This window comes from Orbicella faveolata, unplaced genomic scaffold (assembly GCF_042242905.1).
Source record: "Orbicella faveolata isolate gen_17 unplaced genomic scaffold, um_ofav_v1 contig_12, whole genome shotgun sequence".
NCBI classification, from domain to species: domain Eukaryota; kingdom Metazoa; phylum Cnidaria; class Anthozoa; order Scleractinia; family Merulinidae; genus Orbicella; species Orbicella faveolata.
The window spans coordinates 13,824,669-13,842,500 of record NW_028301539.1 but is presented as its reverse complement, the minus strand read 5'-3'; the positions used below and the strand labels follow the sequence as shown (position 1 = coordinate 13,842,500).

At 37.3% G+C, this 17,832-nt stretch overlaps 1 protein-coding gene across 7 annotated transcripts in view; it reads left to right on the top strand.

Moving 5' to 3' along the window:
* LOC149116768 (uncharacterized) overlaps positions 1-16,223 on the top strand; it is a 27,663-nt gene extending 11,440 nt beyond the window's left edge. Inside the window, exons 1-2 of one of the 7 annotated variants that reach the window (XR_016205776.1) lie at positions 2,145-7,159; positions 15,121-16,223. Coding sequence is in view for 1 of the 7 variants with exons in the window: in XM_089283807.1 (XP_089139933.1) it covers positions 15,121-15,361 (241 nt within the window). In the remaining 6 variants the exon portion in view is untranslated. The other 6 variants (XR_016205771.1, XR_016205774.1, XR_016205773.1 and 3 more) reach the window with 6 other exon arrangements.
* Positions 16,224-17,832: the final 1,609 nt, after the last annotated feature.

Sequence of the window (17,832 nt, the reverse complement as noted above, 5' to 3'; positions counted from 1 at the left end):
AAAACTAAAGTATCCAAATCTTTCTCTGGAATGGAGAGAAATTTACTCTCTTCCGTTTACGGTCACACATGATACAAAAACTAGGGAATTTCAGTACAAGCTGTTAAATAACATTGTTTTTACAAATGAAAAATTATTCAGACTTAAAATGATTGACTCTCCACTTTGCGCCTTTTGTCAAACAGAAGTCGAGTCCCCTGAGCACTTATTCTTTCATTGCAATGTAACAAAATCTTTCTGGCAGTTGCTTTGTTCCTGGACTTCTGAAAAAAAGGTAATCTCGACATCCTTAACGCTAGAAAATGTTATCTTTGGAGTATTCAATGTCGCAGAGGACTTTCATATTCTAAAACATATTATTTAATTAGCTAAATATTATATTTATAACTGTAAATTAAATATCATACATCCTTCTCTAAAGGTCTTCATAGCCAAGGTTAAAGCAACTTGCCAGATTGAACAGAAAATTGCAGCTAACAGCAATAAATTGGTAAAACATTATAAAAAATGGAACAAATTTCTACCTTGCTTCAGTTAATTTAGTTTATGTTTTGTGATGATGTATGTACAGATCTATTTATATTTACACTGTAATAGGCCTCTTTACCTCCCCTTTTCTTCTTTTTTTTTTGTGTGTATCCCTTTTTAATGTAAAATTGTAAAACTAGCATTACAGTATCTCTTTGCTTGTCCATTGCACAACTTACAAATAAAAACAATAAAATACAAAAAAAAAATTAATACACGGACAATTTTATGGATATTGTTTTCTTTGTTGTGGGTAAAATGTATTTTCTTTTGGTTTTATCGAAGCTTTGGATTCAAAGGGAATAATAAACACCCTAAAAAAAAGTATTACGTCAGCCATGCAATGCGCTAACGTTGCAGCTTTCACTTTCCCTAGGTGACAAATAAGATCATGTTTACTTTGCAAGGTTGTTTCGGCAGAAGCGACGGTCATCAATTTATTTGAAGTTTTGCTAGTATTTCTTGTGGTTTTAGGCAAATGAAGTAAATTCTTTTGCTGTTTCATCGCAGCGAGTTCATAGATCGGAAGGAGACTTAAATATTTGCAAGGCAAGCATAGAACATGTCAGAACGTCCAAGGATTACGTCATTGGAAAGGAAATAACCACCGTACTAAAGATAACCGTGAATAACGTAATTCTTGAGTTATGTGACTCGTGTGACTACTTTGCTAGCCCTTTACTCATTGAAACACCAATTAAATTTAATCCTGACATTTAATAGCTTTATTATTGTTGCGTTCGTATCGTTCATGCCCATACATATCCCGAAGAAAGTTCCAGATTAAGAACATTACCTCATCAGAAATTTCACAATGGCTACGAGTACGACTGATGGTGCAACAAGAAGATCTGTTAGATCTTATAACCGCGCTTTTAAAATTTAATTGTTTTCTTAGCAATACAGTCGCAACGCTTTGCACATTCCAAAGCAATCCTTGATGATTTATCGATTTCTGTAGACACCACCTCACTCGATCAACACAAACTGTGTTATTGCACCAACAGTCGTGGCCGTTATGAAATCTCCGATGACGTAATAGCCAAGCTCCGGCGGCCCGAAGGGCCGCCAAGCGGAGCCCCATACTTACATAGGAAAGAAAAGGAAACCCATGAGTAGATTTTCTCATGGTTATCATGGTTACCGGTATTGCTCGTGGGCGCGAACGCACGACGGCGACGACGACGACGACGACGGAGTCGCGGCCATACTCCAAATAATAAGTTGACCGAGATATGCAGCCTTGGTTTAGCGTGTATTTCTTTAGTATTGGACATCCATGTTATGATCAATTGAAACCTGTCAAAACAAGGTATCAGCTGACCAGTATCACGTGACTATATCGCGGGCTCAATTTTACAGTTCATCGAGGTCGCGTGTTTTTTTACGTTGACCGCTGATCAATTGCTGGTTTTCGATTGGATCGCACGCTCATCTCAGGTTAACTTGTCGAAAATACGGCAAGATTGTTCGGAAGCCGATTAACGCTAACCCAGGATTAAAAGTTAACCGAATTATAACTTTTTCTTCTATACAAATGTTTTTTGCTGCTTTGTTTTGTTTATGTAGTGATTATTAAAACGTAAAACAGAAGGCCAAACAATATACAGAAAGTTACAAAACTCAAATCAAAATTCTATATTAGTCTTTATCTGGAACTTTCTTCGGGATATGTATGGGCATGAAGATACGAACACTATTAACAACAACTTTCTTTCTTAAAAGTCAAAATTAAATTTACTTGTTTTTTTCCTTGAGTAAAGGGCTAGCAAACAAGTCACACGAGTGACATAATTCAAGAATTGCGTTATCCACGGCTATCTTTAGTACGGTGGTTATTTCCCTATCAATGACGTAGTCGTTCCATGTTCTGACATATTCTTTGCTTGGCTTGCAAATATTTAATTTTCCTTCCGATCCATGAACTCGCTGCGCTGAAACAGCAAAAGAATTTACTTCATTTGCCTAAAACCACAAGAAATACTCGCAAAATTCCAAAGAAATTAATGACCGTCGCTTCTGGCGAAATAAACTTGCAAGGTAAACACGATCTTATTTGTCAAGTAGCGAAAGTGAAAGCTGCAACGTCAACGCATTCCATGGATGACGTAATACTTTTTTTAGCGTACTTATTATTCCCTTTGAATCCAACGCTTTGATAAAACGAAAAGAAAATATATTTTACCCATAAAAAAGAAAATAATATCCGTAAAATTGTCCGTGTATTTATGTTTTAACAGCTTCTGGCGGAAAAACATCACACGTTGCGTGACTCAAAATTTGGCTGAGAGGGAGCTTGGGTCTGGTCATCGACAAAAAAAACAAAAAGATCTGTTAGATCTTATAACCGCGCTTTAAAAATTTAACTGTTTGCTTAGCACTACAGTCGCGACACAGTGCACATTTCAAAGCAGTCCTTGATGATTCTTTTGTTACTGTAGACATCACATCACTTGACCAACACAAACTCTATTATTGCACCATCAGTGATAGCCGTTAACAAATCTCCGATGACGTAATGGTCTTAATCTGGGACTTTCCTCGGGATATGTATGGACATGAACGATATGAACGATACAATAATAACATTATTAACAAAAGCTTTCTCTCTTAAAAGTCATGATTAAATTTAATTGGTGTTTTCCACGAGTAAAGGGTTAGCAAAGTAGTCACACGAGTCATATAATGTAAGACTTCCGGTATCCACGGCTATCTTTAGTACGGTGGTTATTTCCCTACCAGTGACGTAATCTTTACATGTTCTGACATGTTCTTTGCTTGGCTTGCAAATATTTCATTTTCCTTCTGATCACCGAACTCGCTGCGATGAAACAGCCAAAGAATTTACTTCATTTGCCTAAAACCACAAGAACTATTCGCAAAATTGCAAACAAATTCATGACCGTCCGTTCTGCCGAAATCAACGTGCAAAGTAAACAGGATCTTATTTGTCACGTAGCGAAAGTGAAAGCTGCAACGTCAGCGCATTCCATGGCTGACGTAATACCTTTTTTTTAGCGTATTTATTATTTTCCTTCGAATCCAAAGTTTTGACAAAACCAAAGAAAATATATTTTAGACACAAATAAAGAAAACAATATCCGTAACATTGTACTTGTATTAATGTTTTAACAGCTTTTGGCGAGTAGAAATCACAGGTTGCGTGAATCAACATTTGGCCGAGAGGAAGTTTCGGTCTGGTCACCGACAAAACTAAAAAACAAGAAGATCTGTTAGATCTTATAACCGCGCTTTTAAAATTTAACTGTTTTCTTAGCACTACAGTCGCAAAGCAGTGTACATTCCAAAACAATCCTTGATGATTCATTGATTACTGTAGACACCACCTCACTTGATCAACACAAACTGTATTATTGCACCATCAGTCGTAGCCGTTGAGAAATCTCCGATGACGTAAGAGTCTTAATCTGGAACTTTCTTTGGGACATGTATTGGCATGAAGATACGAACACTATTAACAACAGCTTTCTTTCTTAAAAGTCACGATTAAATTTAATTGTTTTTTCCCCTGAGTAAAGGGCTAGCAAAGAAGTCACACGAGTCAAATAATTCAAGAATTACGTTATCCACGGCTATCTTTAGTACGGCGGTTATTTCCCTACCAATGATGAAGTCCTTGCATGTTCTGACATCTTCTTTGCTTGACTTGCAAATATTTAATTTTCTTTCCGATCTATGAACTCGCTGCGATGGAACAGTCAAAGAATTTACTTCGTTTGCCTAAAACCACAAGAAATACTTGCAAAATTGCAAATAAATTAATGACCGTCGCTTCTCGCGAAATAAACTTGCAAAGTAAACACGATCTTATTTGTCACGTAGCGAAAGTGAAGGCTGCAACGTCAACGCTTTCCATGGCTGTGATATTACCTTTTTTTAGCCTCTTTATTATTCCTTATGAATCCAACCCTTTGATAAAACCAAAAGAAAATATAGTCTATACACAATAAAGAAAACAATATTCGCAACATTGTCCTTGTATTAATGTTTTAACAGCTTTTGGCGAGTAAACATTACAGGTTGCGTGACTCAAGATTTGGCCGAGTGGAAGTTTGGGTCTGGTCACCGACAAAACTAAAACAAGAAGATGTGTTAGATCTTATAACCGCGCTTTTAAAATTTGACTGTTTGCTTAGCACTACAGTCAAAACGCAGTGTACATTCGAAAGCAGTCCTTGATGATTCTTTTCTTACTGTAGACATCACATTACTTGATCAACACAAACTGTATTATTGCACCATCAGTAGTAGCCGTTGACAAATCTCCGAGGACGTAATGGTTTTAATCTAGAACTTTCTTCGGGATGTGTATGGGCATGAACGATATGAACGACACGATAATAACACTATTAACAACAGCTTTCTTTCTTAAAAGTCATGATTAAATTTAATTGGTGTTTTCCACGAGTAAAGGGCTAGCAAAGTAGTCACACAAGTCATATAATTTAATAATAAAACTCTATCCCGACCGATGTATCGATTTTGGTCACTCCAGTGACCACAGATTGAAAACGTGACAGAAAATTAGCGTTACTTTCGATTCTCACAAATTTGGACAGTGGGATGATCTCATCATTAGCCAATTACAGGCCATCTTTCAGCTCTTTTCGTCATATCCCCCCTGGGGAGAATTTTGTCAAGTTAGCTAATTTAGTATGCAAGCCACCGTAATGGCGGCCACCGTAATGGCGGTCACCGTCGACGAAATGTTTATTTGCTCAAAATTGGGGCAAAATCTTTCGGAGATGGAAATCAGGACATTTGTAAGGATACAGAAAGTAATTTGGGGCCGGTTGCTGGCTTCTAAGGCTGAATTTATCCAGAAGTAAGCTGTATTTTCTTTTTCGTGCCGAAAGCCATGCGATGAAATATTATCGGTTTGTTCAGCTGTCTTGTTCGGTTTTTCCTCTTGGTCTTTTTTGTAGCCCGCCGAGGCCAGTCTTTCGTCTAAATCAGTTGAAAAAAGTTCGAAAAAGATGTTCCCAGTCAAGTTTAAGCTCGCAGGCGATAATTCTGGAGTTTTTTGGCCGAAACGTCGGCTTTGTTATGTTGGTGTTTTTCGGTTGCTATGGGCGACCGTTGCTTCCTTTGTTAGATCAAGTCTGGGGAGTGAGGTCACAAAAAAAATTCTAATTAATTCTGGTTTTGTTCGATTTCGCTGAAATTTTAGCACGATAAAGCTGGATTGTCAAGGAATAGATTTACCTTCTGCCGATGTGTGGTAGCTATTGACGCTGAAGTGTTATATCGCTTAGAAGTCAGGGTTTTGAAGAGATTTTTTTGCAACGTGTAGGTTCGGCGTGATTTTGTAATCGGAGGTTTCGGTTGACCCCGAAGGAAAAAATATCCGGAAAAGGTCATTTCATCGACGATTCAAACGAATATAAATATGTATATGTTCCGAGCTAAATTTCTGGTGAAAAAATATAATTTTTGACGAGCGCTGGGTTTTTAATTTTTTCCCGCGAAAGATGAGATTTATTAATGTTTCAACAGCTTTTGGCGAGTAAACATCACAGGTTGCGTGACTCAAAATTTGGCCGAGTGGAAGCTTGGGTCTGCTCGCACAGAAGTCGAAAAAAAAAAAAACCACGGGTAAACCATGAACCGCGCTCGGCCCATGGCCGCGCGGTTAAAAAATAAATTAAAAAAATAATAAACCACGGGTAAACCAGGAACCGCGCTCGGCCCATGGCCGCGTGGTTAAAAAAAATAATAAATAAACCACGGGCTAACAATGAACCGCGCTCGCCCATGGCCGCGCGGTTAAAAAAAAAATAAATAAAAACGGGAACCATAATCGGGGACGTCTCCGTCCCCGATTGTGGCTCCTGATAAAAAACAATAAATCACGGGTAAAAGATGAACTGCGCTCGGCCCATGGCCGCGCGGTTAAAAAAAAATAAATAAAAAAATAAACCACGCGTAAACCATGAACCGCGCTCGGCCTATGGCCACGCGGTTAAAAAAAATAAATGAAAAAAATAAACCACTGGTAAACCATGAACCGCGCTCGGCCTATGGCCGCGCGGTTAAAAAAATAAATAAATAAATAAAATAAACCACGGGTAAACCATGAACCGCGCTCGGCCCATGGCCGCGCGGTTAAAAAAAAAAAATAATAAATAAAATAAACCACGGGTAAACCATGGACCGCGCTCGGCCCATGGCCGTGCGGTTTAAAAGAAAAATAAATAGAAAGTAAACCACGCGTAAACCATGAACCGCGCTCGGCCCATGGCCGCGCGGTGAAAAAAATAAATGAAAAAAATAAACGACGTGTAAACCATCAATCGCGCTCGGCCCATGGCCGCGCGGTTAAAAAAAATAAATGAAAAAAATAAACCACGGGTATGTAGCGTTGCACTTTCGTCCTGCGTGGCAGACATGTCTAACACCTTTTGACCAATTGTATGTGTTGTTGTTTCTTGCAATGAAAATGCGTTGTGATCGTGTCCTCTGAGATTATTTTACTAGGGGACGGGACGGTGTTTGCCAGTTGAAAGCTCGAAACCTATCGATTGTGACTTTTATCGTGAGGGTGTTTTGCCGGATCTTTCTGCATGTTCCGAAACACATTTACAGCTGCCTTTGAAGCCTAATATTGTTGGTAAGAAGCTTTGTGAAGTGTAGTGTATTGTTGATCGTGTTGCTTTCAAGCGGCACGAACTAAGCTGGCACTAGTTTGTATAGTCCACACTGTTGTGTTTTGAATTTTGCAATTAAGATCTGCCTCCGTCACGGGCATAAAGAAGCGCTGTCGTGCAGACAGAGCAAATTTTCACTCAGCTTATTACCACCTTGTATCGCCAAATGCCACCAAATATACAGCTTAGTTGGATAAAAATGCTATAGAGCAAAGCAAAAACAGTAGTTTCGAAATAATGTGCAGGATTGCAAGGATTAAAATTGGTTACAGTTCAAGAAATTTGAGTTTAGTTCAGGATGTCAAGAAATCGAGTTTACCATTCTTGTGACAGTTTGAACTTTCGAGCCTTTATTTTGTCTGGTATTTCTTTGCTTCTATCAGTATTGGGAATGATTTCTACCGATGTTAAAGTAAACTTAAAAGTAATCTCCTGGGCACAATCATAAAAACAAATGCACAATACATTTCCCTGAATGTTTCCTACCAAGCACAGTCTCTAAAAATAAATTAAAATAGGTCACCATGCTTGCAAAAGAGATATGATGTACCAGTCTTACCCTATTTTGCCAGGTCTTTTAAATAGTACTATTCATTTATTTTATCACTCCGCATTACATTTTGCGGTGGCTGGAAGGTACAGTTTTTTGGTGAACTTTGATAGGCATACATGAATTTTTGAGCATAAGGAACAACATAATAAACAACTTATGCAAAAGAATCGAAAATAATCCAAGTGACATACAATCCATGAGTAATGATTTTGTTTTTGATGCTATTGAATAAGTGTAAAATTCTGCGCTTGAAGCGTTCGCAATATAGTGCTAAGGAATCACCAGTTAAGGTCAGGGTTGTTTTTTCTTCTGTTCTTCTTTTCCTCTGTTGTTGACTTGCTACCTTTAAGCTGTTTGTTACGAAGCAGTGTTTTGTAGACACGCAGTGTGTATAGTCATCATGTGAGGCTGCTTCAAGAAGTGCTTGCCTAGGTTTCCTTTTCTATGCGGCTGGTCCAATTAGTACATATTATAGTTCACCACTGAATTTTCTGCGATTCTTATTGGTTTAAATTGATCATGTGATGCAATAGTGTTCATCCGTGGAGAGACGCTATCAGCCCATAGTGCCTGTCTGAGGAAAATACCCGGATGGATAGTACTCGTCCGTGTAAATGTTTCTGTAAAGAAGCGGGCTTACAGAAAGTAAACAATTGAAATATATTAAGTGGGTTTTTGTCTGTTTTCTTTTTCAAATTTTACATTTGGCTTCAACGACCTTCCATGGCTTTCATCTAAAAAAGTTGAAAATAATTCAATATGAATTTTGAACTGGCGCGCGGAAGAAAATTTAGTGGTGAACGATAAAGACAATAGAGTGTTTATGTCTCGGAACTATCGGTTGATAGTTGTCCCTTGGAAATTTGATGTTCTTAAGACTAGCATATTTGTTTTAAGAACATCAAATTTCCATGGGGCAACTATCAACCAATAGTTCCTCGACAGAAACTCTCTATTGTTTAAATTGGGATACATGCCAATACCTTGTCATGTCTTCATTAGGTGGCATTGCCATTATCTCTTTGTGCCAGCTCTTGTGTGAGGAACATTGCCATTCTTGTTATCTTCTGGAGAATTTATTCATGTTTTTGGATACTTGGGTTTTTTTTGTTCTTTTGATGTAAAAACAATTAAAGAAGGAGAAAACGGTTTGTTTATCTACTTGTATTTTTATTCTCAAGGATGTCTTTTATCTCTTGGTAAATATATATGGGTTATTGACCAAGTGTGAAGTCAAGATGGCTGGATATTGGCCAAGTTCATTTTTTGCGAGTTTATGGACCGAGACGGAGTCGAGGTCCATAAACTCGCAAAAAAAGAACGAGGCCAATATCCAGCCATCTTGAACAAACAAGCTTGGTCAATAAAGGATTTATTATATGGCTTTCGGGGAAATTTTTCTTGCGGGACACGGCAGGTAGTCCCAAGCGGGCAAGATAGCTCCATCTTGCCCGCTCGGGTAGCCAATCACAGCGCAGGATTTGATTCATCTTGCCTGCTCGCGGAGCTAGCCATATAATAAGATGTAGTTCTCACCAGCTAAACTTTGCCACTAGAGATTCAGTCTGTTCTGTTTTGGTTTCATTGTCAGTTGAAATAGACTTTAAAAACCTAGGTCTTGATAAGATAGTCATACTCTTGCAGTTGTTTTTGATTGAATTTTGTTTTCTTTTAAATTTCCCTTTACTGAGGAACAGCTTTTAATCTACAAGGCTGTACATGTATGTTATTTTAAAACAGTCAGTGTAACTTAAAATATAATTGCATTTGTGTGATTTTGTGTTTAACAATAATGCTTTGAATTTCTGTTTTTGCAATAATGGATGATCATCATGGGTTGGATGAGGGAAAACATGCACAAACCGAAGAAAGTCGTAGTAGAGAAGGAACTAGGGATGGTGAGCATCAGCCCTTACCATGATATGTATCAGTTGCCATGCATTGATAACTTTTTTAGAGTTGTGTCTTGCCAGAATAATTCATTTTTTTGTTACCTGTACGTAATTGGGTCTTAACTGTAATGGCAGCACTTTCTCAAGAATTTTAGGGCTTATGTCCTCATATTATACTTCAATATCTGGTTAGCTTATGAGTTTTTTCTTGTACACTAAGTACTCCAGCAATACTAAGAAGAACATTGCAAACCAAATGTGTTAGAGGAAGCCAACTTTTATGTATTAGAGAAAGCCAACTATTATGTGTTAGAGAAGGCCAACTATTTTTCAAAACACATCTTCTTCGCACCTGGATAAATTAGCCAGTTTCTAGTTTTTAATTCCTTTTCATCCCTGCTATGAAGGCTTAAAATTTAGCACAGGGAGTGTTTAGTAGATGGAGTTTCAAAATCTTAAGGAAGAAGTGATTGTACAGTACCACGTTAATGCGCAGCTTATTATTCTTGTGTATCCATTAAACTAGTCAACAACCCATTGTCCCCAATAGAACAAAATAATTTTGTTTTTAAAATTGATATAAAATAAAAGTCTCAACTTACCGGTAGTTTGGGAGGTTCTGTGGTATATTATAGGTTAAGGTATAGATGTATGGCAGTGATACAAGCAATTTTTGCTGCATGTTACACAGAAGATATTTGCATATCATATGTAGTTACTCAAGCATTTGTCGCAGTGCACATATTTTTTCTATTCTTTGTTGTGACTCTTATTTAAAACCCCAAAAGCTGTGAACAAGACAGCTTGTAGGAAGTTGAGCTTTCTGTGTTAGCAAATGACAACCTTAACTTAAATGACAAAACTGGTAAACCATACATGACAATTGCCCCTACTGTATTCTACATGTATACTTACAGCCTGCAAAGCACTCACTTTCTTTCCTGCAATGGTTTGGGGCACAACAAACATAAATGAATTAAGAGAGGTTGAGGAGTCGAGGAGGCAGAGTAAAGAAAACTTTTGGATGCCGCAAAGCTCTTAGAATGAGCTTGACAGCTATTAATGCAGTGTTCGACACTAACTTTCTTGCTAATTTGCCCTTAGGGCAACTAGTTCTGTTTTTGTTGGTTCCCCGTGTGTCTTTTTAGTTGCCTACCTGGTAGACTTTTGTTGCCCATTAGCACTCACAAGAAAATTTCAACTTGCAGAAATGCTCAACTTTTTTATAAACTTGCCTTCTTGTTTTGGTGTTGCAACAGTGATTCATCGGGTGATTAATCAGTCATAGAGCACAACCCTCACAAGATTTTAAACATCCACGAACTGTGCCCACACATTTTGATGAGACTCCACTTTTCTAACAAATAGACCCAGTGAAGCACTTTTACTGGTCAAATACAATGAACCAACTGTCATGAATGAAAACATAATTCATGCCCAGAAGCACATCATTATCATTAATATTATTGTTATTATTTTTGTTGTCATCGTTGTTGTTTTTATTGCTATTTTTATTTATTATTATTGTTATTATTAATAATTGTCTTTTTAACTGTATATTAAGGAATGACAAAAAGATGGCTCAGCCTGTACCTGTAGTGCCTATTTTGTATTTGTAATCATAGATTAATAAAACTGCTTCTCTTCCTCACCAGAGATCAGTCGGGGAGTAGCTTACAATCCTGACAACAGTGCCCCATTTCTTTTTGAGTCACAACAGTAAAACTTATAGCCAAAATGTTGCTGTACCGTACAATTTGTGTGGAAAGACTTTGACACAAAAGTTATTTCCAAATACTGTTGCAAAATGCATCTTTGAATATTCAGTGAGGTTATCAAGCATTTTATAGTATTTTAAGAACTAGGGATTAATGCTTTTTATGGTTCGCACGATCACTAATCGACTAGCCACTTTTATTTAGCAAGCTTTGGGGCAAGCTTCTCACAAAATTTGGGTTCATGGCTTGTTTTGGAAATGAGAGTCAATTGTAGAAACTTTCAGTGAATGTTAGAGTTGAGTTAACATGTCATTGACCTTTAAGTTAATACTTCTGAACTTCTGCTCAAATGATTTCCCCAAAACTTGGGCATGGTTTGTATTAAGTCAGAATAAGCTGGTTCCAGAAATTGAGTAAAAGTATGCCAGCAAAATTTTTTTTACTGGTAGTGTTGTTGTCCAAAAAATGGGGTCCAGTCAAACACCAGTAAGAATAAAAATATTTTCCCCAGTAAATAGAATTAAGTAACATTATCACCGAGTGGAACACAAAATATTTCCCAAAATTTCTTAGCCAACACTTCAAAGCCCCAAAATTTATGTTGCAAACTTTGACATGGGGTAGTGTGCCCACAATAACTGCAGAACCACCTTAAGTAATGATGAAATGGAATCAATAGAATAACCATGATAAGAATGGTGTTATCCTTTTGATACAATATTAATAACAAACAGTGGGGCTTGACTTTTCAAAATTACAGAAAAACTCAAATTGCATCTAGGGCCACCAGATCACAGTTTTCAAGCAACATACATTTAAATAGAAAGGAATTGTTAGCCAAATTAACTTTAACTAAAAATAACAGGCACTTTTTAAAAATAAAGTGGTTTGCTATTAAACAGTTAAAAAACAGTTCCTTTATATTGCTATATGTAGAAACATAAAAAATGAAAAGGGTTTGTCAAACACAACTCAATACACCACCACCACCCACATAAATTATGATACTCTCCCATGTAGATGTGGAAGGAAAACACCTTGTTTTCACTCTAAGAGGAACTGGAGTTTGCAAGCCCTGACAGCAAGCCCTGACAGTTGTTCAGATTGGTTTCTTTGGAGTTAATGACAATAAATTGATTAACACCAAATTAATTAAGAGAGCACTCGACAACCAAATTGATGGCATTTTGTTGGGTTCTTCATTAGGCCGTTGTTGTTGTTTTTTTTTATCATGACAGAACTCAAAAATGATATTGTTCGTAAAATGCTTGACAGTGGCCTTATAAATGAGTAGTTTTATGGACGTTATTTTGAAGATATGCTGTTGATGGACAAACCAAATAAATCTGACATGTCTTACAGTCAACAAATTTGAAGATGGCTTGATCCATTTCCTGGACATTTCTCTGAAAAGAACATCCATTGACATTTATAGGAATCACACAAACACTGGACAGAATGTCTTGTTTTCTAGTCAAGTACGTTGACTTGCCAAAATTACTTGGGTTAGGCCTTGTTGCACCAGGCTTCTCGTATATGTGAAATAGACTCTCTCATTCAGAAACAAAGAACAATGATGAAAACGTTCTGTTAGGGAATGGCTTTCCTAAATCTGTGGCTTCTAATCTTGTGAGGTGTTTCAGACACAGTAGCTCGGAACCTAGAACATCTTATCCCAATAACAACAAGACTATGAGTTTTAAGGATTTTAAATTCTAATGTGGGGTTTAGGACTGGCACTAGTTTTGCTAGGCTAATGATGTAATTTTGAAAGCAGATGGGAGCTCCTCTGGGGGCCTGTCCAGGAATCCCCATCAATGTCCCAGACCAAAAATGGCATGTGCTTTTAGCTATTACTTCATCTCATGCAGGAAGGAAGTGATGTCTGAACAGTTTTCATTGAAGTGCCTTGAAACCAGAACCAGAGTATTAACAATATTACAAACAACGCAACAAAGAAAGTACAGGATGCAAAACAGAGCACAGTGATGCAAACCCAAATGCAAGTTAATTTTGAAACCAAATTGAAAATTGCTATGTAGAGTGAGACGGGTAACTGCAATCACAACTGGTGGTTTGCTATTTGCGTGAAAAATTAGCAGACATTAAGTTGAAGGAAGTGAGTTTATAGAGAAGTCCATTTGCATCATATTAATCACAAACTGGTTTTCTTAGTTAGGTATAGAAATACAGTATGTTAATAAGTAGTTTCTTAGAAATCGATTTTGAAATAAAAACTAGCGCTAAAAAGTCACGACGTTTCGACCTCTACGAGGTCATTTTCAAGGGAGTAAATTTTCTACAATAGCATATAGCCATAAATATGTTAAAAACAACTTATAATAGATAAAAATGTGGCGAACGCTAAAATGTGATAAAATATGTGAAAAAGTGTTAAAAATATACAATGGAAAAATAAAATAATTTTAGCAAGAATTGCTCTAAACAAATAATTGGGCGCGAATTGAATCGCACTGTTTGTTTAGCATTGGTTTCAGTTCTTTGATAAAAAAAAGACATTTCAAAATGAGGTAGCCAAATTTGTTCTGACACTTTCTTAAGATTCGAAAACTCTGTGCGATGTCTTCTGGCTCCATATCGTGCTGCTCTCTGAGGTGGTTTCCGATTGCCGATCCTTTGTGTTCTTCAATTCGTTGGTGTAGGTGTCGGCACGTGTAACCGACATAGCCTGCATCACACAGGCCACACTGAAATGAATACACCACGCATTGTTGACTAACAAGAGGCTGCTTGTCTTCCCTGACCTTAATTTCATCCTTGATCTTTCTACTTGTGTAAACTGGGTTAATATCTGCGTTGATCTTCCGACTGAGGTCAGCCAGCCGTTTACGTACTACGTTTGCAGATTTCTGGTCCTTGTAGGGCAACACGATTCTGACTGGGGCTTCTCTTTTATCAACCACTCGAGTATGTGAATCCTCGGACACTTTTGATTCAATAAATCTGCGAATGATTGACTGCACAAGGTCGTCAGGATAGCACAGTCGGGAAAAGATCTCTTTCATTCTCTCATTCCTCATTCTCTCTCATTCCTCGTGAAAAAACTTCCACTTTCAAAATACAGTATGAATATTCATAATTTGAATTATAATAATATTACTGTTGTACTTAAGATTGTAATTCCAATGCTCTTTTTAAAAACTGATTTCAGTTTCATTAGGTAGTTTGGTGCTTTGGGCCCAAAACAGCAGCCTGAAAACGGTCCTTGTAAGTTGACAAGCCCTTGAATAGCCAGGAAGTTTCAAGAAATGGGCCCTGAAGAGGCAAAGGGCCGACTTCAGACACAACTTAAAGCGAGTTTCAATTAGTCCAGCAAATTTATTTCACTTTCCGTAGGAGGAAGGTAAATTCCTAAAGATAAACATGAAACGAATTACTACAAATAACTAACTGAAGACGGCAGAAAACTAAGAGGAAAACACAAACAGACGATAAACTAAATGGCTTACCAAAATGCTGGCAACGGGGTTCAGGGAACCAAGAAGATACAAGTGTACCGGACGATAAACTAGCACTAAACGAACATGAAAGGATAACACAAATATATACGCAACGAAAGTTACATACGACGCGAGAAAAAAAGCATGCAGAATGTGAAAAAATACATTAACATACGGAACAAAAAAGGACACAAAGAAAACACGAAATAGCCGTAACAGGCCCCTTCACAGAAAGTTTCAGTTTTCCACAATATTGTTGTGTCTATTAATGAAGTAAATCCATCTCCATATTTTTAATAGCCTGGCCAAACCATACCTGGAGGCATTAGATGATATGATCGATGAGGAGGAGGGGGAGTTAGAAGAAGACAAAGAAGAAGAAGAAGGACAAGAGGATCAAGAAGAACAAGACAATGATGATGAACACCTCTACAGAAAGTTAATAGAGGATGAGTTTAGTGACAGTGATAAAATCAGTATTTATTTCGTAGATTTTTTAAATTTTTATCAGGATTTCCTTAACAGATGTATTAATAAGTAATAATTAAGTAAATAGAGGATGAGTCTGAAATTGTTTTGATTGTTCTACATTTACAACAGCTTATTCAAATTAGCCCAAGCTCAAAGGCTGAAGAAAATATGTCATTACTTTTTTTTTACTAAATGAACCACAAATCACTGTGTTGCCTGTGACTAGTTTGTTGGATCTAGATTTACGGGACAAAAGAGTGACAGAACTTTTCATCTTTGTAATAAGAACCCAGCCACAGTCGTTCCTGACTAACTGTGTCCACCTTCCTTGGTTTAAATAAGCTAATCAAAATGCATGAATGGTGAAAATATCAAGCATCATGTAACCTGTTGATCAGTCGACAACTCCACCTTTCACATTTCTTTTCATAATTTGGATTTGCCAGATTTGAATGGAAGCCATAGGAAAGTTGTTGAAAACATGTCAAAAAACGAAAAAAAATTAGTTTGGTGGTCTGTGTTAGAAGTGCACCACTGTAAATGCAATGATAAGTATTATATTAGTATGTCCAAAAGGCATTTATCTGTCAAAAATAGAATTTCTCAAACTAATTCTAACTTTGGTTACTTTGCCTTTGTAACAATACAAATCTAAAGATTATAGTGGTTTTACAACACAGGCTAAAAACATGCCCTAAAATATAATTTTCGAAAATGTTTGGATTAAGCAACGGTTTGTATCATACGTGAGCATTGCAGATAATTCAAGCCAATTAATTCAAGGTCACAAGTCAGATTGTTTTGGTTCGCCCGTGTGTAGAAAGATCTATAAGATTCCAGTTGATAGTGATAATGGTAATTATACCTGCTCATGAAAACACCAGTTGTATAAATTCCAGTCTAGCCATAAATAAATAAAAAAAGATTTGTAATCTTCTTTGTCATAACTGAATTATGTTATTGAACTAGTATGAGGTCCGTGTTGGTAAAACATTGGTCGAGTTCTTCGCCTTGCAATGTTACGGCGAGATCCATAGACTTGTTAAAAAAAGAAATACCCATATCAGTATCCGACTTAAGTTTCATTCCATGTTCAATGCTAAATTCCTGAGGGGTGTGCCTACAAACGAGGACTAACAATAGAGCTATAAATCAATGAACATAATAAATCCCTCTAAGATTCTCTAACCGAAACAAGTGATAGGTTGAGGTATCACTGAATTCCTAATTTTCAACCTTCTGCTTTCATTTCATCGTCTCTCCCGGTTAATAACACGTACCCGTTGTAGCTAGTTCCAGCCGATCCCAGGAATGCAAATCTCATTAGCAGTCAGTGCTCTCTCTGATAACCATAACGAGTACTTCTAAGGGTATCAAGTCTTATATCGGAGGTTCGGTGATATTTCTTTCTAAAAACAAAAACTGAAATAGTGTTCAACATAACCTTGCTCAGCACGTTTGCGAAAATCTATTGGTTCCTTTCAGAGGTTTCTTTAAGAGCACTCGGCTAACCTCCAGGTACGATTTCCGTACAGCGCCATACATTAATTATGTATGCAACTATCTCAAACTATCACATTATACTCAAACAGCAATCGTGAAAAGAACGAGTCAGTCAAAAAATTGCATGCATAATTAATGTAAGGGGTGGTGCGAAAATCTTGCCAACCTCCCTGCCAAAATAAGAGAGCCCCTCTGCCAGTTTTGTCCACATAGTATAATTTCCACTGACAGAATCGCTATGATTACGATGACGACCACAAAGCGCTTTGTGGTGCATTGAATAGGCCAATAAGCGCTTTGTGGTGTTTTGAATAGGCCACAAAGCGCTTTGCGATGTTTTGAATAGGCCACAAAGCGCTTTGTGGTGTGAAAAATTGGAAAAACCAAATTATTTCAGAAAATAGCTGTGAGATATTTGCGAGTCAACGAGCCATCCAGTTTTCAATGTTAAATCCCAAAATAAAACACCACATAGCGCTTTGTGGTGTTTTGAATAGGCCACAAAGCGCTCTGTGGTGTTTTGAGTAGGCCACAAAGCGCTCTGTGGTGTTTTCAATAGGCCACAAAGTGCTCTCTGGTTTTTTGACTACTACTGCTGTTTTGTAAAGCAAAGCGAACTAGGAACAGTTAGAAAGCATTCCGGCCATAAATATCTACTCGACAAGAAAATTTCTGTAATAAATGTTCGATGCTACAGGAGACGCCTTACCCAAAAAGGTTCAGTCAGCCTCAACAAACTTATACTGAGAAGAGGGCTTTCGCGAACAGGATTTCGTGTGAGTGACAAGATTGGGAATAGAGAAATATTGCGCAGATTGAGTGGTAGTTTTACAGCACCGAAACTAAAATTGGTTACACTGCTTCTCAGAAATTTTGTTTTGCCTCTGTAATATCATTAAACGATCTGAATAATTTGAGGATAATCAAAGCGCGGAGTTTAATATTGGCTGGCCGGGAACACGCAGTTCGCAAACCGGAGAGCAACCACTGTTTAAATCTTCGATCGAACTTTCATGTTGAATTTGAAACTGAAAATAC